At 47.3% G+C, this 25,049-nt stretch overlaps 1 protein-coding gene across 1 annotated transcript in view; it reads left to right on the forward strand.

The window, feature by feature from the left end:
- The first annotated feature begins 1,779 nt into the window (after nt 1–1,779).
- The window catches only part of CACNA1A (calcium voltage-gated channel subunit alpha1 A), a 343,443-nt gene continuing 320,173 nt past the window's right edge, over nt 1,780–25,049 (forward strand). Inside the window, exon 1 of the mRNA XM_052643195.1 lies at nt 1,780–2,057. Within this exon, the coding sequence (XP_052499155.1) occupies nt 1,780–2,057 (278 nt within the window). The remainder of the gene's footprint in view (nt 2,058–25,049) is intronic.

The raw sequence follows: 25,049 nt of genomic DNA on the forward strand, positions 1-25,049 counted from the left end.
ATTAGGGGCTTCGCAGGTGATGCTAGTGGTAAAGAACCCGGCTGCCAATACAGGAAATGAAAGAGACTTGGGTTTGACCCCTGGGTTGGGAAGATTCCCTGGAGGAGCGCATGACAACTCACTCCACTATTCTTGCTTGGGGAATCCCATGGACAGAGCAGCCTGGTGGGCTACAGTCCATAGGGTTGCAGAAAGTCAGGCATGACTGAAGCAGTTTAGCAGGCACGCATGCAAAGTAAAATTAGAAGAGAGACCATGGGAAGACACAGGGAGAAGACGGCAGTCTACGAGCCAAGGAGAGAGGCCTCCGAAGAAACCAGCCTTGCTGACCCCTTGATCTCCAACCTGGAGCCTTCAGAACTGGGAGGAAATAGATTTCTGCTGTTTAAGGCACCCTGCATGTGGTAATTTGTTACGGCAACTCCAGCAAATGAATATACCTCTTCTGCTGAATTGCCCTCCACGGCACTTTAAAAATTTTTTATTTATTCACTTGGCTGTGCCGGGTCTCCGTTGCTGCTTGGGCTGTTCTCTAGTTGCAGCAAGCAGGGGGCTGCTCTTTAGTTGGGGCGCTTGGGCTTCATGCTGTTTGAGGCTTCTCTTGTTTTGGAGGATGAGCTCTGGGTGCGTGGGTCTCCATAGCTGCAGACAGTGGGCTCGGTATTTGCAGCTCCCGGGCTCTAGAGCACAAGCTCAGTAGTGGCGCATGGGCTGAGTTGCTCCGCTGCACGTGGAGTCTTCCCAGACCAGGGATCGAACAGGTGTCCCCCGCATTCAAAGGCAGATTCATATCCGCTGGGCCACCAGGGAAGCCCCCCTACAGCGCTTTTCAACTCCCAGTCTCCACAGGAGGTATTTATTTTGCTCGCAGTCTGCCTCCCGCTCTAGAACCTCCATCCCAGCATAAGGGTGACATTTGTTTGTCTCATTGACACTGTGTCCCGGCAGCCAGCGCAAGGCCTGCACTCAGCATTTGTTGAGTGAATAAGTGAATGAAATGCGGGCAAAGCTTTTTCCCGGCTCTCAGTCCCTCTGGGGTTTAACCACCTGATGCATTTATAAAGGACAAGAACTCTGTCCCTTTTCTCTTTTATTAAATTTTTTAAAATTTATTGTTTTGGCTATGCCTCACAGCATGTGGGATCTGAGTTCCCAGACCAGGGATCGAACCCACATCATCTGCAGTGGAAGTGTCCACCCCAGGGAAGTCCCCATTTTCTCTTTTTAGGAAACCAGCCAAGGTGGCAAAGGGCAGGGCTCACTCACAGATGGCCATATCCTGTGTGGGTTTTAAAGCCGACCCTTAAACTCCCCTTTTAGTTTTCTAAGTAACTCTCTGGAGCTCAGAGGAACCAGGGACCAGAGGAGAGTGAACTAGCAGGGTCCTGGTGGCCCATTTTGCAGAGAACACTGAGATGCTGAGAAATCACAAGAACCACCCTCGGTGGCCGGCAACCTGGCAAGTGGAGCGAGTGTCCTGCGACACAGCCTCCGAGGTCTTTTGCGCCAGGGTGCTGCCTTGGTTGCCGGGCAGCTCCTAAGAACTGGCTTCCCAGGCCTGAGTTGCCAAGGAAATACTAATTCCCGTTGGGCCGGGCCTGGGGTGTTTTCTGACTTCCTGTGAAGGAGGCTGGTCGCCTGTGCGGTCCTGGTCCCCTGAGCGCCCTTCTCTCTGCGTCTCCCTTACCCTTCCTCTTTCTCGCTCTCTCCTCTCTCCTCCTTTAGTTTCCTCCCGGGCTGGAGGCAGAAGACCCTGGGATTTCTGAGTGAGGCCCATGGATGTCGAAGTCCTCCCGGGTCCTGGACCCCATGTTCTCGCCCCGCAGTTACTATGATGCCCTGTACGACCGCGGCTTGGGGCCCTCAGGTCCGGACGGCGCCCCCGCGGGCACAGCCCGCGTCCCGCCGGACTCGCGGTCCCACCTGATGAGCGGCGGCGGCTGCGAGGGGCCCCCTCTGAAGCGACGGGGCGGCGTGGTGGACCACCGCGATGTCATCTTGGCTCACCAGGCGCACAAAATCCACAGCACCCCGCAGGCCAGAAGGAAAGAATGGGAGTGAGTACGCACGGGGTGGGCGACCGACCCCAGCACCCCGGGATGGGGAGCAGCAGTAAACCCGGGTCTCTTGGGGTCAGGAAACGCCTATTTCTGACAAGCTTCTGGGGCGGGGGAGTGGGGCCATTCGTATGGCTGGTTGCTGAAGTCTCCAGTTCCTTTCCTGCCAGTTGATCGAATAGTCGCTGCCTTGAGTCCCTTCGGTGAACCCCCGGGGCACATACGGTGCAGCAACAAAGGGGTTAATTGTGGGCGTAGCAGGGCGTGCTTAGGATCCTGCTCTCTGAGTGTCCACTCAGAGGGGTCGGCAAGTGTTTCCCATGGGATGGACATTCCCGAACCAGGCTGAGGAATGCTCCTCTCTCGGGGGTGGGGGTGGGGTGGGGGGATGGGCTGGGCAGGTGAGGGGTGGAAAGCGGAAATCACACTTTCACCTCAAGCTTTCAGTCTAAACCTGAGAAGTGGTGTGGGAGTGGGGGTGGGGGTTTGGGAGGATGTGGCGACTGATCCCAGGTTCCCTTTCTCTTGGCCAGTGACCCTGAAATTGGGTCTTCTGGGAGCCATCACTGGATGGACCAGTGGGGTTAGAAGTGGCTCTGTTGGGCTCGCTCTCCACCGTGAAATCTTTCCAGGCTGTTTGCAGATTAAAAGCGGTTTGTGTGAAGAAGGTTCAGTCCCCCGTATGGAGGTAGAGCCGGTGCTTTTTTTCTTTCTCTTTTTCTCAAGAGCTTCTTTGGCCAAGGCTTAGAGCTGGGGGGATTCTTGGGCAGACAGCAGGCAAGTGGGATGTGAATACGAATTAAAGGCTATTGAAGCTGAGGCTGAGAGGGTTGCTAATCACTCTTGTGGCCCCAGAAATCCCTTCTCCCACCCACCTCATGCCTGCCAGGTCTGACCTTTTGGAAACTAGCAACTTCATCACTAGGCTTAGGCTCCGGCCTCCCCCGCCTGGTGCCCCTCCTCCCCATTTTCTGTCTGCTTGAATGGGGAACTGGGTTATAATGCCAGTTGGGTTCTGGGTATAGTGATGAGGGACGTATAATTACAGAATGCAGTGAAAGCTGTATTATCAAAATGTTCAGTCGCTCAGTTGTGCCCGACTCTTTTCAACCCCATGCACTGCAGCACACCAGGCTTCCCTGTCCTTCGCTATCTTCCGGAGCTTGCTCAAACTCCCGTCCATTGAATCAGTGATGCCATCCAACCATCTCATTCTCTGTCGTCCCCTTCTCCTCCTGCCTTCAGTCTTTCCCAGCATCAGCGTCTTTTCCAACGAGTCAGCTCGTCTCACCATGTGGCCAAAGTTCTGGAGCTTTAGCTGAAGCATCAGTCCTTCCGATGACTATTCAGGGTTGATTTTCTTTAGGATTGACTGGTTTGATTATTATCAAAGTGAGCCAGTGTTTGTGTTGAATCCGAGGGCTTCAGGTAAGGTGAAAAAGGTGGCGCCAGTGTGGACTCTGACATGGTTTCCTGAGGTTAGACTGACATCTGGTGGCATGTTTGGGCATCACATATAATAGAAAACTTTTTTTTGCCCATGTTGTCTTCCTTTTGACATTCGCTCCTCTCCATCCATACATCTAGCCACCCGCCCACCCACCTTGCTACTGGACCGTTCCATCATCCATTCATCCATCCAGCCACCCATCCATCCATCCACTCAGCAATCTTCCTATCCATCTATCCATTCATCCGTCTCCCCATCCCTCCCTCCCTTTACCTGCCCATATTTCTATCCACCCATCCATCCATTCTTCCATCTGCCCATCCAGCCATCCATTTACTCACCCATCTTTTTATGCGTCTATCAGTTCATCATCTCCCTGTCTATCCTCCCATCCACTCATTCATCCATTGGCCTGTCCACGTTTCTATCCATCCAACCTCCCACCCACCCATCCGTCTTCCGTTTGTTCACCCGTCCATTTGTACGTCATTCGTATACCCACTGGTCTATATCTGTGTCTAGTCCTGTATCTCTCTACCCATCCTTCTACTCCTCAATCCATTCATCCATCCGTCCACCCACCTGTCATTTCATATTTCACAAATAACCGGGAGTGGTGTTTTAGTCGCTAAGTCCTGTCTGACTCTTGTGACCCCACGGACTGTAGCCCACCAGGATCTTCTGTCCATGGGATTTCCCAGGCAAACCTACTGGAGTGGGTTGCCGTTTCCTTCTCCAGGGGATCTTCCTGACTCAGGCACTGAACCCACATCTGCATTGCAAGTGGACTCTTTACCACCTGAGCCAGCAGGGAAGCCCTGAAGTGTCAGTTGCTCGGTTGTTTCTGACTCTGCAGCCCCATGCACTGTAGCCCCCCAGGTTCCTCTGCCCAAGGAATTCTCCAGGCAAGAATACTGGAGTGGGTAGCCATTCCTTTCTCCAGGGGAGCTTCCTGACCCAGGGATTGAACCCACGATTCCTGCATTGCAATCAAATCCTTTATCATCTGAGCCACCAGGGAAGCCCAGAGAGGGGAAAACAGAGGAGCAGTATTTAGCATTGCAGATACATGTATTAGACACACCACATCCCTGCTGCTACCCACTCCAATATTCTGGCCTGGAGAATTCCATGGACTGTATAGTCCATGGAGCTGCAAAGAGTCAGACATGACTGAGCAACTTTCACTGTTTCACTTTCATTATCCCCTCGCTAGGATTCACCTGCTCTCTCCTCTCCTTTCCCATTTATTTCCATTCTCCTCTTGTTTTCTTTTATTTTTTTTTTTATTGAAAAAGAAATTTGATTAACTCTCGAAGAAACAGCGAAGCTTCTTTAAGGGGTTAGAATGAGTTATTTCAGCCGACCTGCAGAAAAGAGATTTTTAGGATAAGGAAAAGTGTCAGTGAATTAAAAAATTAAAAAACCCGTTGCCCAAGGGAAATGATAAGTATAATTTCTAACAATAATGACAGCTCGTGTTTATCGGCCACCTACGGTACGCCAGACACTTTTTAAAAAAATATTTATTTATGGCTGTGCTGGGTCTTCGTTGCTGCCTGGCCTTTTCTCTCTGCTCTTGAGTGGTGGTGCTTGGGCTTCTCATTCCCGTGGCTTCTCTTGTTGCAGAGCGCAGGCTCTAGCGTGTATGGGCTTGAGTCACTGTGGTTCCCGGGCGCCAGAGCACAGACCTCGGCAGTTGTGGCGCATGGGCTTAGCTGCTCCGTGGCCCGTGGGATCTCCCGGGATCAGGGATTGAACCCGTGTCTCCTGCATCGGCAGGCAGATTCTTTGCCACAGAGCTACCAGGGAAGCCATGCCTGATACTTCTTGTCATACCTCCGTCCGCTGTAGGTTCTGCGTTATCCGCACTTTACAGGCGAAACCAGAGAGGGTGGGAGAGGCCAAGTAACTTGCTAGAAAGTGGCAGAACTGAGATTCGAACCCGGGCCTGTCAGACTCTGAAACTCAAACTCTGTATCATTTGGCCAAAGAGTTTTTACTTGCCAAATAGTAAGTGGCGAGGATTTGCTTTCAACTAACTCAGAAAATAAAGAAAGTCAATCACATCAGGGAGAAAGAAGAACTGCGGGGTATTCAGACCTGGCATTGGGTGCCTTGTCCACCACAGCCTCACTGGATGGTTAACTTCTGCCCCAGCTTGCCATCGCTTCCCCCCAGTCTCTCTCTGGGACCACAAAAAGTCTTGGAGAATCTTTCTAGCCATGATCTCCAAACTTCTGAACGCCTACCTCTGCCAGCAAAGCCAACACATTTCCAGCACGTATACGTATTTTTTCAGCTTAATTTTTGTGGTTTATTGCCTGTTTTTCTTTTCCATTATGGTTTATTATAGGATATTGAACATGGTTCCCTGTGCTCTACAGTAGAACTGTGTCGTTTATCTGTTCTGTATACAGTAGCTTGCATCTGCTAATCCCAAACTCCCAGTCCTTCCCTCTTCACCTTCCCTCCCCCTCGGCAACCGTCAGTCCATTCTTTATGTCTTTGAGTGTGTGTCTGTTTTGTAAGCTCATTTCTGTCATTTTTTAGATCCCGCATGTAAGTGATATCATATTGTATTTGTCTTCCTCTTTCTGACTTAATTCACTTCGTGTGATCATCTCTAGGTCCATTCATGTGGCTGCAAGTGGTGGCATTATTTCACTTTTCTTGACTGAGTAATAGTCCATTGTGTACGTGTACGTCTTTATTCATTCACTGGTCAGTGGACATGTAGGTTGTCTCCACGTCCTGGCTGTTGTGAATAGTGCTGATATGAACATATGGGTGCACGAATCTTTTCTTTTTAAAAGATTTTATTGGAGTATAGTCGAGTTGCAATGCTGTGTTAGTTTCTGCTGTACAGCAAAGTGAATCAGTTATGCATACACATATATCCACTCTGTTTTAGATTCTTTTCCTGTATAGGCCATTACAGCGTGTTGAGTAGAGTTCCCTATGCTATACAGTGGATATTTATTAGTTATCTATTTAACATATATATATAGTACTGTATATATGTCAATCCCAATCTCCCAACTTATCATTTCTCCCTTTACTCCTGGTAACCATGAGTTTGTTCTCTACGTCTGTAACTCTTTGTTTTGTAGATAAGTTCATCTGTACCCTTTCTTAGATTCCACATATAAGCGATATCTTAGATTGGTCTTTCTCTGTCTGACTTTCTTCACTCAGTGGGACAGTTTCTAGGTTTACCAGTGTGGCTGCAAACGGCAGGATTTTTTTCTCTTTCTTTTCATAGCTGAGTACCCTCCCACTGTATATGTGCACCAGTCTTCATCTGTTGATGGACATTTAAGGTTGGTTCCATGTTCCGGCTGTTGTGGACAGTGCTGCTGTGAACCGTGGGGTGCGTGTATCTTTTCAGATTAGTTTTGGCCAGATAAATGCCCAGGAGTGGGACTGCTGGATCACATGGTAACTCTGTTTTTAGTTTATTGAGGAACCTCCGTATGGTTCTCCATAGTGGCTCTTCCAATTACATTCCCATCAACAGTGTTGGAGGGTTCCCCTTTCTCCACCTCCTCTACGGCACTTGTTATTTGTAGACTCTTTAATAATGGTCATTTCTGACCAGTGTGGGGTGATACTTCATTGTAGGTTTGATTTGTATTTCGCTAATAATTAGTGATTTTGAACATCTTTTCATTAACATGTTCTTATTTATATGTTTATATAAGTATTCCACTAAAATCATTATATGCACTGTGAAATCTACAAAAGTCAAAATGCTAAAAGGATGAAACACCAATGAGATAACTATTTCAAAATGGCTTTAATTTTTGAAAGTTATCCTGTGTTTTGTAAGAGCTTTTAAGGGCTTCCAGGTGTCACAGTGGTAAGGAATCTGCCTAACAATGCTGGAGACACAGGACATGTGAGCTCAGTCTCTGGGAGGAGGAAATGGCAAGCCACTCCAGTATTCTTGTCTAGAGAACCCCATGGACAAAGGATCCTGGAATACTACAGTCCACAGGGTGGAAAGGAGTCGGACATGACTGAGCACACATGAGCGTATTCTGAAAATATTCAAATACACTAAGAGTAGAGAGAACCCCACATACCCATTACCCAAATATAATTATCCGTATTTAGACTTATAAGTCCACTTTTCTCTTTATTTTTGAGCTATTTTAAAGCAAATTCCAGACTTCATATGATTTTACAAACTTCCGTCTACATCTCTTGAAAGCACGCAAGTATTTTCTTACTGCTATCACACTGACAAAATTAACAGTGACTTTTAAATGTCAGTTAATTTCCAGTGCACGTTCAGATTTTCCTGCTTGTCTTTTTACAGTCAGTTTCTTTGAATCGAGAAAGTCTGTGTCTTACATCTACATATCTCTTTTTACAAATTGTTGTGAAATAGACATAACATAAGATTTGCCATTTCCACCACTTTTAAGTGGTGACGTTCAGTACATTCATATTTTTATGCAGCCACCACCGCCATTCATCTCTAGAACTCTTCATTTTGCAAAACTGAAACTCTGTCCCCATTAAGTACTAGCTCCCATCCCTCTCCCCCTTCTTTTGGCAACCGCCGTTCTGCTTTCTGCCTCTCTGAATGTGGCTGCTCTGGGGACCTCATGGGAGTGGACTCATGCAGTATTTGTGCTTTTAGCGTAATGTCCTCAAGGTTCATCCCTGTCACGTGTGCCAGAATTTACTTCGAGACTGAATACTATTCCATTGTGTGAATGAACTGCATTTTGTTTATCCATTCATCCACTGATGGACACTTGGGTTCTTTCTGCATTTTGGTGATTATGAATAATGCTGCTGTGAAAATATGTCTATTTCTATACCTATCTTTGAGACCCTGCTTTCAGCTCCACTGGGTCTGTACACAGAATGGGAATTGCTGGATGATATACTTCTATGGGCTTCCCAGGTGGCACTAGTGGTAAAGAACCTGCTTGTCAAAATAAGAGTAAGAGACGTGGGTTCAATCACTGGGTCAGGAAGATCCCCCGGAGGAAGGCACAGCAATGCACTCTAGTATTCTTGCCTGAATCCCGTGGACAGAGGAGCCTGGCAGGCTACAGTCCATGGGGGTCACAAAGAGTCAGACACAGCTCTTTGAGCACAAGAGCACGAAGAGAATCAAGTGTACCGCCACAACACGGTTATTTATCTTGTTTCTTGTCTGTCCTGCCCAATAGAATGTCCACGGAAGGGATGTTTGTCTGGGTCCTCAGTACCTGAGACTGAGGCTGGCTCTCATAGATGCTCAGGAAATATCTGTTGAATGAAAGCACCAGATAGGAATGAGTGAGCAGGGGTTGCTGCCAAGCAGATATGTGGATTTGGCCCACCGTACACGCAGGATTAAGAAAGTGCAATGCTTTGTTTCAGGTGAAACAACAGCAGACATGGAGGTTTGAGTGTTTGTTTCCACACGTTCACAGATGTACTCTCTGGGGTGGCCCTGATCCACTCTGGAGGTGCTTAGACCCAGGGTTGATTGCGGAGAGGCTCCTTCCCCCTCCTCCTCTCCCTCTGTGTTTTCCCTTCTCTTCTTCACTGCTCCCTCCTTCCGCCTCCCTGGCTCCTCCCTCCCTTCCTCCCTCTCTTTTTCTCAGCCCTGCATCTCTTTCTCCTGCTTTACTACAGCCCTCTCTATCTGCCTCCCTCCTATCCATCCCGTCCTCCCTTCTCCTCTCCACCGTTCCCTCCTCCCTTCTCTCCACCCCTCCCTCCTCCCTTCTCTCTACCCCTCCCTCCTCCCTTCTCCTCTCCATCCCATCCCTCCTCCCTTCTCCTCTCCATTCACCCCATCTCCTTTCCTCACCCCTTCACCCCCCCACCCCCCTACCCCCACCTTCCTCCCCTCTCTCCTTCCACCCATATTTAGGACACCACCATGCTCAGCTCAGTGAGGGGCCTTGGGGATGCATCATTCAACAGTCAGCTCTTTCCAGAATGACACTCTCCAGTCAGCAGGAAAATCCAGCATGAAGCAAATGGTGACAAGCAGGAAGAGTGTCCAGACAGGGGCTGTATAAGAGTCTGGGGGGAGGTGGGGGAGTGTCCCCAGGAAGAAATTTCCAGGCTAGTTCCTCTCACACTTAGTTCCTCTCACACTTGACTACACTTTTGAACCCCTATGGAGGGTCTTGTTAAATGCAAATTCTGACTCAGCAGATCTGGGCCAGGGCCTGAGACTCTGTGTTTCTTTCTAAGAGTCTCCCAGCTGGAATCAGTGCTGTTGACTGTGGACAGTGGTCTGAGTAGCCAATTCTGAGCCATCATTGTCATTATCATCAAACAGAGGATGTGGGTGGGAGAATGGAGGCCAGGGAGAGAAGAGCTAAGCAAACTGCAAAGAGAAGCATGAATACTGCTCAAGCTGTGATGGTAACGATGATAACAAATATTTGTGGAGGACTTAATACTGTGGTGCTGGAGAAGACTCTTGAGAGGCCCTTGGACTGCAAGGAGATCCAACCAGTCCATTCTGAGGGAGATCAGCCCTGGGATTTCTTTGCAGGGAATGATGCCAAAGCTGAAACTCCAGTACTTTGGCCATCTCATGCGAAGAGTTGACTCATTGGAAAATACTCTGATGCTGGGAGGGATTGGGGGCAGGAGGAGAAGGGGACGACAGAGGATGAGATGGCTGGATGGCATCACGGACTCGATGGACGTGAGTCTGAGTGAACTCCGGGAGTTGGTGATGGACAGGGAGGCCTGGCGTGCTGTGATTCATGGGGTCGCAAAGAGTTGGACACGACTGAGTGACTGAACTGAACTAATATCTGCAGGGCACAGTTCCAAGCCCTTTATATATGTATTAACTCATTTAATCCTCATCCCCATTGTTATAAATAAGATTGGGCAGCATGCTATTGTTTTCCTAAGCATTTCTAAGTTTCATGTCTTACTGCAAGCACACAACAGTCTCATGAAGCAGCCAGGGCAGGCATTTTTGCTGTTATTATTTTTTAATTATAAATTTATTATTATTATTTTGGCTGTTGATCTTCGTTGATCTTCGTTGTGGGGCTTCCCTGGTGGCTCAGATGATAAAGAATCCTCCTGCAATGCAGGAGGCCCAGTTTCAACCCCAGGGTCAGAAAGATCCCCTGGAGAAGGGAATGACAACCCACTCCAGTATTCTTGCCTGGATAATCCCATGGACAGAGGAGCCTGGCAGGCTACAGTCCGTGGGGTCGCAAAGATTTGAACACGACTGGGCTGGAACAGCGCCTGGCACGGAATAAGTGTTCTGTAAGCAACCAGCTTTGGTCATTGCGTGCGGAGAAGGAGGCCGGGGGGACCGTACTCTGCCCTGGGTTCACCCCTTTTCACTTGCGGCTGCCACAACTAGCCAGCAGGTGGCGCTGTGGCTCCCGCGTTTGGAGAGCATAGAACAGAAGCGAGGTGCGCGAAGCGGTCAGCAAACCTTCCACAGTGCCTTCTTCCCGGCTTCATCCTTCCTGCTCTCGGTGGACTGAGAAATGGAAGGCAGCCCCAAATCAAGAATCCAGTTTTCACCAGCTAGTACTCAATCGTTCCATATATGGCGATTTCTTTTTCATGCACAAAGTGCTTGGTAAAGACGAATTGAGAGGACTCGAGGCTTGATTAGCTCCCAGAAGTGCTAAAAGGTTTCAGGTGGGTCCTGGGGTCAAGTGCGGGGCCCAGCTATCTTTGTTCTGGGGTGTGGTTGAATTCCTGGACTAGGAGCCAGATAGCAGGGGTTCAAATTGCAGCTCTGGCCTTCCCTGACTCTGGGGGAGGAGTATTCTCTGCTCTGCCTCAGTTTCCTCATCTGTAAAATGGGGATAATGCTAACACCTGCCTTTGGGCTTCTGACAAAGATGAAATTCAATGCATTATTAGATAGCAAGCATTTGGAACAGTGCAGGTGTGTAGTAAGCCTTGATAACCGTTTGCTATCTGGAGAAGGGCAGACCTTTAAGCTTCTGGAAGCCTAAGTTAACACACAGTTAAAAAGAAAAAAGAACAGCAGGTTGTGAAGACATCAAAACTGAAACCTGGCCTTTAAAGAAGACCTGCTTGAGAATCAGAGCACCTTCTTTTTTTTTTCCCTTCTCTTTTCAGGGAGGCAGTTGGACAATTCTAGCCTAGTTGATATTAAAATTAAAAAAAAATAGGTCTGGTCCCAGGGAGCTTCTTTTTCAGTGCTGCTGTCTGGTTTTAGTGCAGAAAGACCCTCCTTTTGTCCTTTGAATTAGCAGCTTTGGCTGCAGCTAGCTGTGGAGGGCCTGGGGAAGCCACCCTGTCCTCCAGAGATGGCGTCCTTTTTGATCTATCAGATTTTCCATGTGAGTCTTTGGAACCCAAGCAGCTTGTGAGATCCTCCCAGAGTCACCATCCTGCTTACTGCTGCCTCCATCTTTTATTCTGCCACCATCACTCTGAAAATCTGTCCTTTCAAACCTGCAAGATTCTTTTGATAGTGTCTGTGCACTTTTGCTCCAGGCTCTCGCAACTGCTTCCACCCAGCTGGGTCTATTGGCTTCATTTCTGCCTACGCTTTTACTATTACTATTCTCACTTTTGGCCAAGGCTCACTAGACACGTTTCTGTTCCCTGTATTTGCAAGTGCTTGCTCACCTCAGGACCTTTGCACTGGCTCTTCCCTGACCTGCACGGCCGTGTCTGGCTCCAGCTTGCCTTCCAACCTCACCATAGATGTCACCTCACGTAAAGCTGCCCCCTCCCCCTCCCAGGGATCATATCACTCTGTTCATTACAATTAGGTATTTTCTCTTCCATTATTAGACTGCCAGCAGCTTGAGGGCAGGTTTTCTTTTGATCTTTCTTGTCCACTACTGCGTCCCCAGTGCTTGGGAAAGTGCCCAGTGCATAGAAGGCGCCAGTGTTTGCCGTTGTTCAGTCGCTAAGTCGTGTCTGACTCTTTGAGACCCCATGGACTGCAGCACACCAGCTTCCCTGTCCTTCACTATCTCCTGGAGTTTGCTCAAACCCTTGTCCATTGATTCGGTGATGCCATCCAACCATCTCCCCCTCTGTCACCCCCTTCTCCTCCTGCCCTCAATTTTTCCCAGCATCAGGGTCTTTTCCAACGAGTCGGCTCCTTGCATTTGGTGTTTGTTGAGTGAAGAGCCAATCAATCCTTGGGAACTTGAACATCTGTATTGATGATCTTTCTATGTCTCTGGCTTAGAGACCTGAAAGCCCCTTAAAACGAGTGAACCCAATTTTCTTTTTTTAGTTCTCTGCCTGGGGCATCCTCTGGTTCCAAGTTCTGCATGCTCTACTCAAGGGGGTCTGCCTGGAAGAGGAGGCAGACAAGCAGACTAGTGACTGCCCACAGTATCCAGTACACAGGGACCAGTCCCTGTTTATCCCACAGCTGCCGAAAGCCCAGCCTTGGGCTGACGGGCTTAAGGTATGGGCTCAAGACGTCCTTACCCCAGCACCCATTTCACAGAGGAGGCAACTGAGGCACAGAAAGAAAATAATGAATCCAATAGGGCAGAGCCAACCTTGGAACCAGATCTGTTCAAATCCAGAGCCCAGGTTCTTGATTTCTCTTCTTACATGATCATGAATTTGGAAACACCTGGCACATAGTGGAATGAATGAATGAAGTGTAATCATTACGTTTTCCCCTGCATTTTAGGTACTCAAATCCATGGAGGCAAAGCCTTTCTCTATTGATCCTTGAATCTTTGGAATTGTTCGCACAGAGCTTTGTGGATAGAAGGTACACAATATCTATTGAACTTGATTGTGTCGAGTCTGAGATGGTTTCAGAATGAAATCTATAAAATCCTGAAGGCCTGACTCATTCTCTAAATCCTGGCCACTAGAATGAGCCTGATGAAGGCCAAATTGGGATAAAATGATATAACTTCTAACCTTCTAACATTTCCAGGGTTTCAAAGCTCCTTTGGATAGGGGCAGGCCTTATAACCCCCAGATGAGCTCAGAGCCCCAGATCAGATCAACAACAGGGCAGTTAAAAAATAATTCCACCATCTCCTTGAAATGCCACTTTGCAAAGCCAGCGTGTTCTGTGGGCTTCCAAGAAGGCTGTTCTTGCCTGTTGAAAGGTTTTCTGGACTCCTCCAGGCAGACCCTCTGGAGTAAATCACACAGGACTTGGAACCGGAGAATGCCCTGGGCAGAGAAATAAAGAGAAAATGGAGTTCCCTTATCTTAAGCGATTTTCAGGTCAGGTCTCTAAGCCAGAGACATAGAAACAGCATCAGTGTAGACACTCAGGTTCGCAGGGATTGACTAGTTATTCACACAACGAACATCCCCTGGAGAAGGAAATGGCAACCCACTCCGGTATTCTTGCCTGGAAAATCCCATGGACAGAGGACCGTGGCGGGCTACAGTTCATGGGGTCACAAAGAGCTGGACACAACTGAGCGACTGAGCATAGCACACATTGCTGCCTTCTCTGCACTGGGCACTTTTCTAAGCACTGGGGACACAGTGGCGGACAAGAAAGACCAAAAGAAATCCTGTCTTCAAGGTGCTGGCAGTCTTAACATAGGAGAAAATACCTCCCTGTAGATAATAACCAGAGTGATACGATCCTTGGGGCGGTGGGTGTGTGTGTGTGTGTGCTCTGTATGAGGTGCCATCTGTGCTGAGATTGGACGGCAGGTTTAGGCCAGCCACGACAGAATCACTGCAGGTCAGGGAAGAGCCAGTGCAAAGGCCCTGAGGTGAGCAAGCACCTGCAAATACCGGGAACAGCAAAGGGTCTAGTGAGCCTTGGCCAAAAATGAGCAATAATAGCACTGCTTTTCTGGAGGGCCCCAAGTGTGGGACAAAGAAGAGACTGGAAAGCAAGAGGAGCTGCCTTCAAATCGGAGACCATCCCGTTAGAGCTGGGTGATCCTGAGCAAATGCCGCAGCCTCTCTGAGTGCTGGGGGAGGTTACCAAAGTTCCTGGTCTCGGGGAGTGCGTTGATGAGGCAGGGCTCAGATCACAGGGTTTTGGAGGAAAATTCACTCTCGTCTTTCCCCCTTTCTGGTCTGTGGACCACCATGTAGCTCCTCCAGTTTGCATCTTGGCTCAAGGGATGCTGAATAAGAGACCCACACAGCTTAGGGGTTCTGGAGTTAGCCTGGCTGGACTTATGCTCTGGTTCTCCTATTTGCTGTGTGACCTTGGACAAGTGACCCCACCTCTCTGAGTGTTGGGAGCCCAGAGTCTCAGGCACTACACCACCAGGGAAGTCCCTGAATGTGTTGAGTTTTTCTGCAGCTATGTGGTTGAAATTCCTTACAAATTGGTGTGGAGCCTGCCTGTGCATTGGGCCTATTGATCAGCCTATTGGAACATTCTGGAACTCTTCAGTTCTTGCTTCTGAATAAGAAGTCCCCATTTAAAAGAGGCTTCATCAAATGAGGCCACACTGGAGAGCTGATTTGGTTTCTTAGCCACGAATTAGTTCCTGTAAGTGCTGCCAACGCTTTAGATCTGTGTCTAAAATCTCCGGTCCTGAGTTGGGTATGTGTGCTGGACTCCGGCTGACCTCAGCAGGTTAGCAGCATGGCAGAGTCTTGGATTTCTTTGTGGTGGAAAAGAGTTTTTGGTGACAGTGCATCTCTGTGGCTTTGGCTGTCCTGCAGGATAATCAGTAGAAATTTTTAAATTCTGGCAGCCTTCACAGCTCTAAGCACCCTTTTGTTGCTGTTCGGTCACTAAGTCGTGTCCAACTCTTTGCGACCCCATAGACTGCAGTGTGCCAGGCTTTGCTATCCTTCACCGTCTCCCAGGGTTTGCTCAAACTCATGTCCATTGAGTCGGTGATGCCATCCAACCGTCTCATCCTCTGTCATCCCCTTCTCCTCCTGCCCTCAATCTTTCCCAGCATCAGGGTCTTTTCCAGTGAGTCAGCTCTTCGCATCAGATGGCCAAAGTATTGGAGCTTCAGCCTCAGCATCAGTTCCTCCAGTGAATATTTCTTTCCTTTAGGATTGACTGGTTTGATCTCCTTGCTGTCCAAGGGACTCTCAAGAGTCTTCTCCAGCACCAGCATTCAAAAGCATCAATTCTTCAGCACTCAGCCTTCTTTATGGTACAACTCTCACATCCATACCCCTTTGAGGGACTGTTAAAAAAAACTCAGGTATGGGGCTTCCCTGGTGGTCCAGTGGTTAAGAATCTGCCTGCAAATGCAGGGGACACAGGTTCCATCCCGGGTCCGAGAAGATCCCACATACCATGGAGCAGCTAAGCTTGTGCGTTTCACAACTCCTGAGCCCTCAGGCCCACAGCCCTTGCTCTGCAAGAAGAGAAGCCATTGCAATGAGAAGCCCGCACATCACAGCTAGAGTAGCCCCTGCACGCCGCAGCCAGAGAGAGCCTGTGCACTGCAACAAAGACCCAGCACAGCCAAATAAATAAGACAAACAGACAGACAGACCACAGGTGTTGCAGGGCCCACCTGGAGTTTGTGATTCAGCAGTTCAGGGGCCTGAGAATCTGCACTTCTCACGTGTTTTCAGGTGATGCTACTGCTCGTCCAGGGAGCACACTCTGAGAAGCATGTATTTCATTAAGTAGTTTCCAACTTCAATGCACATAAAGATCACCTGGGAAGGGACTTCTGGGGAGTCCAGCAGCTGAGACTCCACACTCCCAATGCAGGGGTTCGATCCCTGGTGAGGGAACTAGATCCCACATGCCACAACTAAGAAGTTGTATGCTGCAACTTAAAAAAAAAAAAATCCTGCATGCTGCAAGCAAGGTCCGGCACAGCCAAATAAATGAATGAATGTTGTCGTTGTCATTCAGTCACTAAGTCATGTCTGACTCTTTACAACCCCATGGACTGTAGCCCACCGGGCTCCTCTGTCCATGGGATTTCCCAGGCAAGAGTACTGGAGTGGGTTGCCAGTCCCTTCTCCAAGGGAATCTATTCAAACCAGGGATTGAACTCACGTCTCCTGCATTGGTAGGCAGATTCTTCCCCACTGAGCCATCTGGGAAATCCCCCTGGGAAGCCCTAAATAAAAAAATATTTTTTAAAAAGGTTACCTGAAGTGTTTTTTAAAATCCCCAACACCCAGGTGGCACCCCCATTAAATCTCTCTCTGGGGTGGAGTCCAAGCATGGGCACTCTGAAAGTTTCCAGGGGATTCTCACTGGCTATTATGCCTGAGAACCAAAGGGTGGGTCCTCACTCTTCACTTTGCTCGTGACACTCACAGGAGGCTCCCGGGTTTACCCACAACTAGCAAATTAAAAATCTGTTGGGGGGATAAAAAAAAAAATCCTGTGTCTAATCCATTCCTCAACGTGGAATTATTCTCCTCTGATTCGCGGCTTGGATTCTTACTCTTTTGGCTTCAGTGATCTCCTCTTTGTGTATTCAGTAGAGATGTTCAGCTGGGAGACACTGGTACGGCTGATTGTTCAAGTGTTAGCATAGTTCCATACTGGTTGGTAGATAGCTATTGCCTGGAGCCCCCGAGTCAGTTCCACTTCCAGCCACGTCCCTTCCTGGGTTCTCCTATGCCTCCTGGTAACCCACACTCCAAGGGTGGTGCCTCTTGAATTTAAGTATTTTGAATTTCTCCACAGTGCATTTGACCTGCTTGCCCATCTCTATATTTTTAGTTTAATTTTTTTTTTTTTTTTGTCTGAGCAAAGGGGTATCTGGAATAGGTAGAAGGTGGGTTTGCAAACTCAGGAGTGCATGAAAGTGCCTTTATGTTTGGAGAGGGGCTGGTGCTGATTCCAATCCTGGCTGTGACCTTGACCTTCGCTCTCTGTGCTTCAGCTTCCCCACATGGTTGGGGTGAAGCTCAAATGAATTAATGCATGGACAGGTCTTAGAATGGGACCTGCTCTGTAGTTATCATCATTTAAGTGCTAGCTATTTCTGCTTTATTGACTATGCCAAAGCCTTTGACTGTGTGGATCACAATAAACTGTGAAAATTCTGAAAGAGATGGGAATGCCAGACCACCTGACCTGCCTCTTGAGAAATCTGTATGCAGGTCAGGAAGCAACAGTTAGAACTGGACAGGGAACAACAGACTGGTTCCAAATAGGAAAAGGAGTACGTCAAGGCAGTATATTGTCACCCTGCTTATTTAACTTCTATGCAGAGTACATCATGAGAAACACTGGGCTGGAAGAAGCACACGCTGGAATCAAGATTGCCGGGAGAAATATCAGTCACCTCAGATATGCAGATGACACCACCCATATGGCAGAAAGTGAAGAGGAACTCAAAAGCCTCTTGATGAAAGTGAAAGAGGAGAGTGAAAAAGTTGGCTTAAAGCTCAACATTCAGAAGACGAAGGTCATGGCATCTGGTCCCATCACTTCATGGGAAATAGATGGGGAAACAGTGGAAACAGGGTCAGACTTTATTTTTCTGGGCTCCAAAATCACTGCAGATGGTGATTGAAGCCATGAAATTAAAAGACGCTTACTCCTTGGAAGGAAAGTTATGACCAACCTAGATAGCATATTCAAAAGCAGAGAAATTACTTTGCACAAAGGTCCATCTAGTCAAGGCTATGGTTTTTCCAGTGGTCATGTATGGATGTGAGAGTTGGACTGTGAAGAAAGCTGAGTGCCAAAGAATTGATGCTTTTGATCTGTGGTGTTGGAGAAGACTCTCGAGAGTCCTTTGGACTGCAAGGAGGTCCAACCAGTCCATTCCGAAGGAGATCAGTCCTGGGCATTCATTGGAAGGACTAACGCTGAAGCTGAAACTCCAATACTGTGGCCACCTCATACAAAGAATTGACTCATTGGAAAAGACCCTGATGCTGGGAGGGATTGGGGGCAGGAGGAGAAGGGGACGACAGAGGATGAGATGGCTGGATGGCATCACTGACCCGATGGACATGAGTTTGGTTGAACTCTGGGAGTTGGTGATGGACAGGGAGGCCTGGCGTGCTGCGATTCTTGGGGTCGCAAGGAGTCGGATGTGACTGAGCGACTACACTGAACTGAACTGAAGTGCTAGTGTTTGTATTAGTTATCTAGTGCTGGGTAACAAATGGCCATAAACCGTGTAACAAATTCCCTCAAACTTAGTGACCTTTTTGTGTGTGTGTGGCCACGCCATGTGGCATGCAGGATCTTAGTTCCCTGACCAGGAATCGAACCTGTGCCCTGTGCCGTGGAAGTGCAGAGTCTTAAACACTGGACCACCAGGAAAGTCCCTTTAGTGGCTTTAAATAACACATGTTTATTATCTCACAATTCTTATGGATCAGGGATCTCCATGTTCCTTCACTGGAGCCTCTGCTTTTGGATCACTCAGAAGGCTATAATCAGGGTGTTGGACAGAGTTGGGTCTCATTCAAAGGCTCGACTGGGGAAGGATCTGCCTTCAAGCCACACCTGGTTGTTGGCAATGTTCAGTCGTTGCAAACTGTTGAACTAAGGGCCTCAGTTCCTAATTGTTGGACAGAGGCCACCCTCGGCTCCTCCCCAATATGGCAGCTTGGTTTGTCAAAGTCAATATAGAGAGTCTGCTAGCAAGACAAGCTGGAATGTTTTGCAGCCTAATTACAAAAGTGACATCTCTTTGATACATAGACACAATGGAATACTGTTGTTGTCTTGTGTTAATTGCTCAGTTGGCTCCGACTCTTTGTGACCCCATGGACTGAGCCTGCTAGGCTCCCCTGTCCATAGAATTCTCCAGGCAGGGGATACTGGAGTGGGTTGCCATTTCTTTCTCCAGGGGATCTTCCTGACCCAGGGATCGAACCCAGGTCTCCTTCATTGCAGGCAGATTCTTTTACTTCTGAACCACTAGGGAAGCACACAATGGAATACTGCTCGGCCACAAAAAAGAACAAAATGATGCCATTTGCAGGAACACAGATGCAATTAGATATTATCATACGAAGTGAAGTAAGTCAGATGGAGAAAGACAAATACCATATGATATCACTTATATGTGGAATCTAAAATATGGCACAAATGAACTTATCTACAAAACAGAAACAGACTCACAGATATAGAGATCAGATGTGTGGTTGCCAAGGGGATGGGGTAGGGAGAGGGATGGACTGGGAATTTGGGGTTGGTTCAGTTCAGTTCAGTTCAGTCACACTCAGTCGTGTCCGACTCTTTGCGACCCCGTGAATCGCAGCACGCCAGGCCTCCCTGTCCATCACCAACTCCCGGAGTTCACTCAGACTCATGTCCATCGAGTCGGTGATGCCATCCAGCCATCTCATCCTCTGTCGTCCCCTTCTCCTCCTGCCCCCAATCCCTCCCAACATCAGGGTCTTTTCCAATGAGTCAACTCTTTGCATGAGGTGCCCAAAGTATTGGAGTTTCAGCTTTAGAATTGGGGTTGGTAGATGCAAGCTATTACATTAAGAATGGATAAACAACAAAGTTCTACTGTACAGTACAGGGAATTATAGCCAGTCTCCTGGGATAAAGCATAATGGAAAAGAATATTAAAGAATGTATGAAGTGTGTGTTAGCTGCTCAGTCTCCATGTGTAAAACTGAGTCACTTTGCTGTACAGCAGATGGCACAACAGGAAAGAGAACTCAGCAGAGCTGTGAGTACAAGCAGGTGGAGTCCATTAGTGCTGTCTTAGAAGTTGCCTTCTGCAGTTTTTTTTTTTTTTTTGGATATAGGTAATATAACCTTGGCCTTCCTTGGTGGCTCAGATGGTAAAGAATCTGCCTACAATGAAGGAGACTCAGATTCAGTCCCTGGGTCAGGAACATCTGCTGGAGAAGGGAGTGGCAACCCACTCCAGTATTCTTGCCTGGAGAATTTCATGGACAGAGGAGGCTGGCAGCCTACAGTCCATGGGGTCACAAAGAGTTGGACACACCGAGCAACTAACACACACACACACACACACGCACACACACACTCACACTGTAACCTTAGTCATCATTTTTCCCTCTTGGGGCATGGGTATCTTGGGGCAGTATCAAAGCATCCAGAAGCCCCTTGAACCTCACTGGTTACCTTTGAGACCTTCCCACATCCCAGAATGCAGGGCTCCTTCCAGTTGGAGAGTCAATGGCTTCTGAGACAAGTTGGGGACCTAGGAATCTTTGGGGTTGCCTAGAACTTTTCAAGAGGGTCTAGCAACCCTGGATACTCCATGCATCCTTCTGCTCTGGGGGAACTTTTTGTACATGGGGAATCCCCCAACCTCCAGGTCTTCCACTTGCTGACCCTTCAAGGCATCTGGGGACCTTTGGGCACAGCTAATGTAAGTTCGTCAGTGAGTTCAGGATTTCCTAAGAGACAAGGAAGGTATTGACTTGAAAGCTTTTTTGTCTCTTCTGAGGCAGGAGACCACAGCTTTCTGTAACAGAGAGAAAGATGTTCCATGTTGGAAGAGAGAGTCATACAGCGAATTTCCCCCGGCCATCTATCTTACATATGTTAGTATATATGTTTCCATGCTACTCTCTCCATCCTATCGGGCTTTTAATGTAATGTGATGTGTTCAGTCATGTCCAACTCTTTGTGGCCCCATAGACTGTAGCCTGCCAGGTTCCTCTGTTATGGAATTTTCCAGGCCAGAATACTGGAGTGGGTTGCCATTTTGTCCTCCAGGGGATCGTCCTGACTCAGGAATTGAACCTGCATTTCAACGTCTTCTACATTGACAGGCAGGTTCTTTACCATTAGCACCACCTGGGAAGCCCTATGGGGCTTCTTTAAGGATCAAATAAGGAAGTATTTGTAAGACACTTTGTAAACCAGCATTGCCAAACTTAGTTGTCAAGTAACAGATGATTGGAGCAGGCTTGATTTAAGGTGAGACGTCTCAGTGAATTCTCAGCTTCCATCCCAGACAACAGGGAATGGTGAGGCCTGTGGCTGATTGGAAAGCTCCAGCCCTGCCCCCTCTCCCCCTCCCCAAGGATACGGCCGTCATTTGATAGAAGCTGGTTGATGCCAGATGGGAATATGGCTCAGTGTGGCTAAATCTTCGGATTTTATGAGAAGAGGCAAAAATTCCATCTTTATGTGTAATCTCCTGATTTGTCCTTATATTTATATCTTAAGATGTAGGTAGACCAAGGAAGTTTCTAAAGGAGTTCTCTTTAGCATCTGCCATAAAACCTAGTACTCTAGATACTAGTTATTAATTTCCCAAGGGTTCGTAAAACTGGAGAGCAAGGTGAGCCAGAGGGAGACCTAGAGGAAGGAGATGCCTTGTGGCAATGAAGATAAGGTGGACCTGAACTGGGAAGCAGTGTGGAGAGCAAAGATTGGAAAGACCCAGAAATATTTCAGATAGAGAATCAATATCATTGACTAGGGCAGAGATCCTTCACATTTGCTGAGTTATGGAGCCCTATGAGGGCTTTCCTTGTGGCTCAGCTGGTAAAGAATCCACCTGCAATCTGGGAGACCTGGTTTCTATCCCTGGGTCGGGAAGATCCCCTGGAGAAGGGAAAAGCTACCCACTCCAGTATTCTGGCCTGGAGAGTTCCATGGACTGTATAGTCCAAGGGGTCGCAAAGAGTCGTACATGACGGAGCCCTTTGGAGTCCAGCGAAGCCCAGGAACCCTTTCCCAGAATTGTGGATTTTTTTTGTGTTTTTTTGGCCATGCTATGCAGCACTCAGGATCTTGGTTCCCCAACCAGGGATCGATCCCTTGACCCCATGCAGTGGAAGCGCAGAGTCTTAACCACTGGACCATCAGGGAAGTCCCCAGAGTTGTGTTTAAATGCATAAAATCAAACACAAATAAGACCAATTATATTGAAAATTATTTATCAAAATATCCTTAAGTGGTGTGTTTGCATACATAACTAGTGTGCTGCTTTAATAACCCATGAGAAGCAAGACCTGATGGCAGGCCCAACAATTTCAAGTAGTGATGAGAAGCCACATATTTTAAGATACCTACAGTGATTGCAATGCAACATAAACAGACACGTGCTGTCTATGACAAAGTCACAGGTGCTGCTAACACTGTTAACACGACTGTAATTTGTTACCCCCATTCGTAGTTTCGGCTAGAGGTAGGGAAAATTAAGATGTGACTTTTTTTTTTTCCCAACCAAAGTCACAGACTCCTTGAATTAAAAACAAGTTCAGTACCACTTTGTCCTGGAAGTGAAGGAAGAGGTAGGTTCAGAGGGAACTCTGGGGAAGACCATGGTGGAGTTACCCAGCAACCTGTTAGAAATTACAGGAGAGAGCATAGTGGTTACACCCCTGGGCTTGGGAGCCTGAGTGCCTGGGTTCAGATCCTGACCCAGTTTCTTACCAGCTTTATAATCACAGTGTGTTCAACAGCAGTCCACTTCTGGTACCAAATCTAGACTCTGCTGGGTTGTACACGCATTACCGGCTCAACCTCAGTGGGGTGATAATTGCACCACCGGCCGTCCAGAAGTAGCACAGCATCAAACGAGTGAATTCATACGTGCAGAGCATTTGGCACACAAGTACTCTAAGTTCTTGGCACGTAATAAGCACTGCACATGCATGCTCAGTCACTCAGTTGTGTCTGACTTTTTGTGACGCCATGGACTGTAGCCCACCAGGCTCCTCTGTCCATGGGATTCTTCAGGCAAGAATATTGGAGTGGGTTGCCATTTTCTCCTCCACGGGATCTTCCCGACCCAGGGATCAAACTTGCATCTCCTGTGTCTCCTGCATTGGCAGGTGGATTCTTTACTACTGAGCCACTAGGGAAGTCCCCAGTAGGTACTCTATAGACATAGCCATTATTGTTAAAAGGAATGGAAGTGGATGTTTATTAATTAATCACTCATTCAACACGTATTCATTGGATACTTTTAGACAGAGAACAAATCAGACAAGGACCCTACTTTGATGGGGTTTAAATTCCCTAAGGGGAGACAGATGATATGTAAGCAACTAGATAATGGAATAATTTTAGAAAGTGATAAATGACAATAAACCAAGGTGATGGGTGAAATGTGATCAGGACAGGATCTTTTTTTTTAAGCATTCTTTTTTCTTTCTTTGGCTATGTCACACACTGTGTGACTATTCCAGTGAAGTAAATGCTTCAAGAGAGGTATAATCGAGAAATTAGTCACAGCTTTTAAAATTTATTTTTATTAAAAAATTTGTGTAGGAGTATAGTTGATTTGCAGTGTTATGTTTCTGGTGTACAGCAAAATGAATCCATTATACATATGCCTATATCTACTCCTTTTTAGATTTTTTTTCCCATATAGGTCATTACAGAGTATTGAGTAGAGGTATCTGTGCTATACAAAAGTCCTTATTATTTACCTAATTTTTTATATAGTAGTGTGTATAGGTCAGTCCCAATCTCCAAGTTTATCCTTCCCCGTTACCCCTAGTAACTATAAGATTGTTTTCAACATCTGTGACTCTGTTTATGTTTTGTAAATAAGCTCATTTTTCTCTTTTTTTAAAAAAAGATTCCACGTATAAGCAATATCATATGATGTTTGTTTCTCTGACTTACTTCACTCAGGATGATAATCTCTAGGTCCAATATTGCTGCAAATGGCATCATTTCCTTTTTTATGGCTAAATAATATTTCACTGTATATAGGTACCCCATCTTCTTTAGTCACAGCTTTCTAAAGGACTCCACAATCAAGACCCAAATCGGGAAATCAACTCAAGAACAGAACAAGAAAGATCACAGAAGCTACCTAGAAGAACCAGCTGAAGAGATCACGATCAGATCACGAAAAGCAAGGGAAGGTAGTGTTTTGAGGAGAATGGGGCCCTCAGGGTCAGATCCAACAAAGAGACAAGTAGAGAGACTGGGAAGAAGCCAGGTATTGGCCAAGTGGGGGATTTCCAGGTGAGCCATGGCTGAAAACCAGATGGTTGACTCATGTGAGTGGAGAGGGAGTCGGGTGAGCTGTACGTTCTTTCTCCTAATCACTGACCTTCAGGATGTAGGAGTCATGTTCTGACTCATCTCTTCCTTTCCGTTTTGGTAATCAGTGTGTCATCAAGCACTGTCCATTCTTGCTTTGAAATGTCTTGCTCATCCACCATTGGTGGGTATCGAAGAACCCCACTTCCAACACCAAGTTCTGTTCTTCATAACTTCTGTGCCGCTGAATGGACCAACCGCTTCACTATTTTCTCAAACTCCTGCCTGCTCCATCCATTCATCATTTGTACTTTTTCAGTATGCTGGACTTTCACTTGCTGCCAAACCTTCCCATTTGATTTATCATCAGACATTTACTCTGCTCCTATGTTGTTCCAGACATTGGGATGGGGGTTCAATATAGCAATTGTTACCATTTATTGAGCACCTAACTTTGCAAAGTCAACATGAATAAGGTTCTTACTCATGAGGAGTTTACAGTCTGATAGGAAGAGCAATTAGGGAAGTGATGATCAACCTAGTTATTGGTGATATTTATCATTAGTGATATTCACTGAATATTATCACTGGTGCTATTTCTGGTCCTCTGATTCTTCTATGTGGAGGATAGGTATGACCATATGACTTGCTCTGGTTAGTAAGATGTAAGTGAAAGTGACTTGAGTCATTTCTAGGTGGGAGTTTTAAAAGCCAGCGTGTGACATGCCACATTCCCTTTTTC

This window comes from Budorcas taxicolor, chromosome 7 (assembly GCF_023091745.1).
Source record: "Budorcas taxicolor isolate Tak-1 chromosome 7, Takin1.1, whole genome shotgun sequence".
Lineage (NCBI taxonomy): Eukaryota > Metazoa > Chordata > Mammalia > Artiodactyla > Bovidae > Budorcas > Budorcas taxicolor.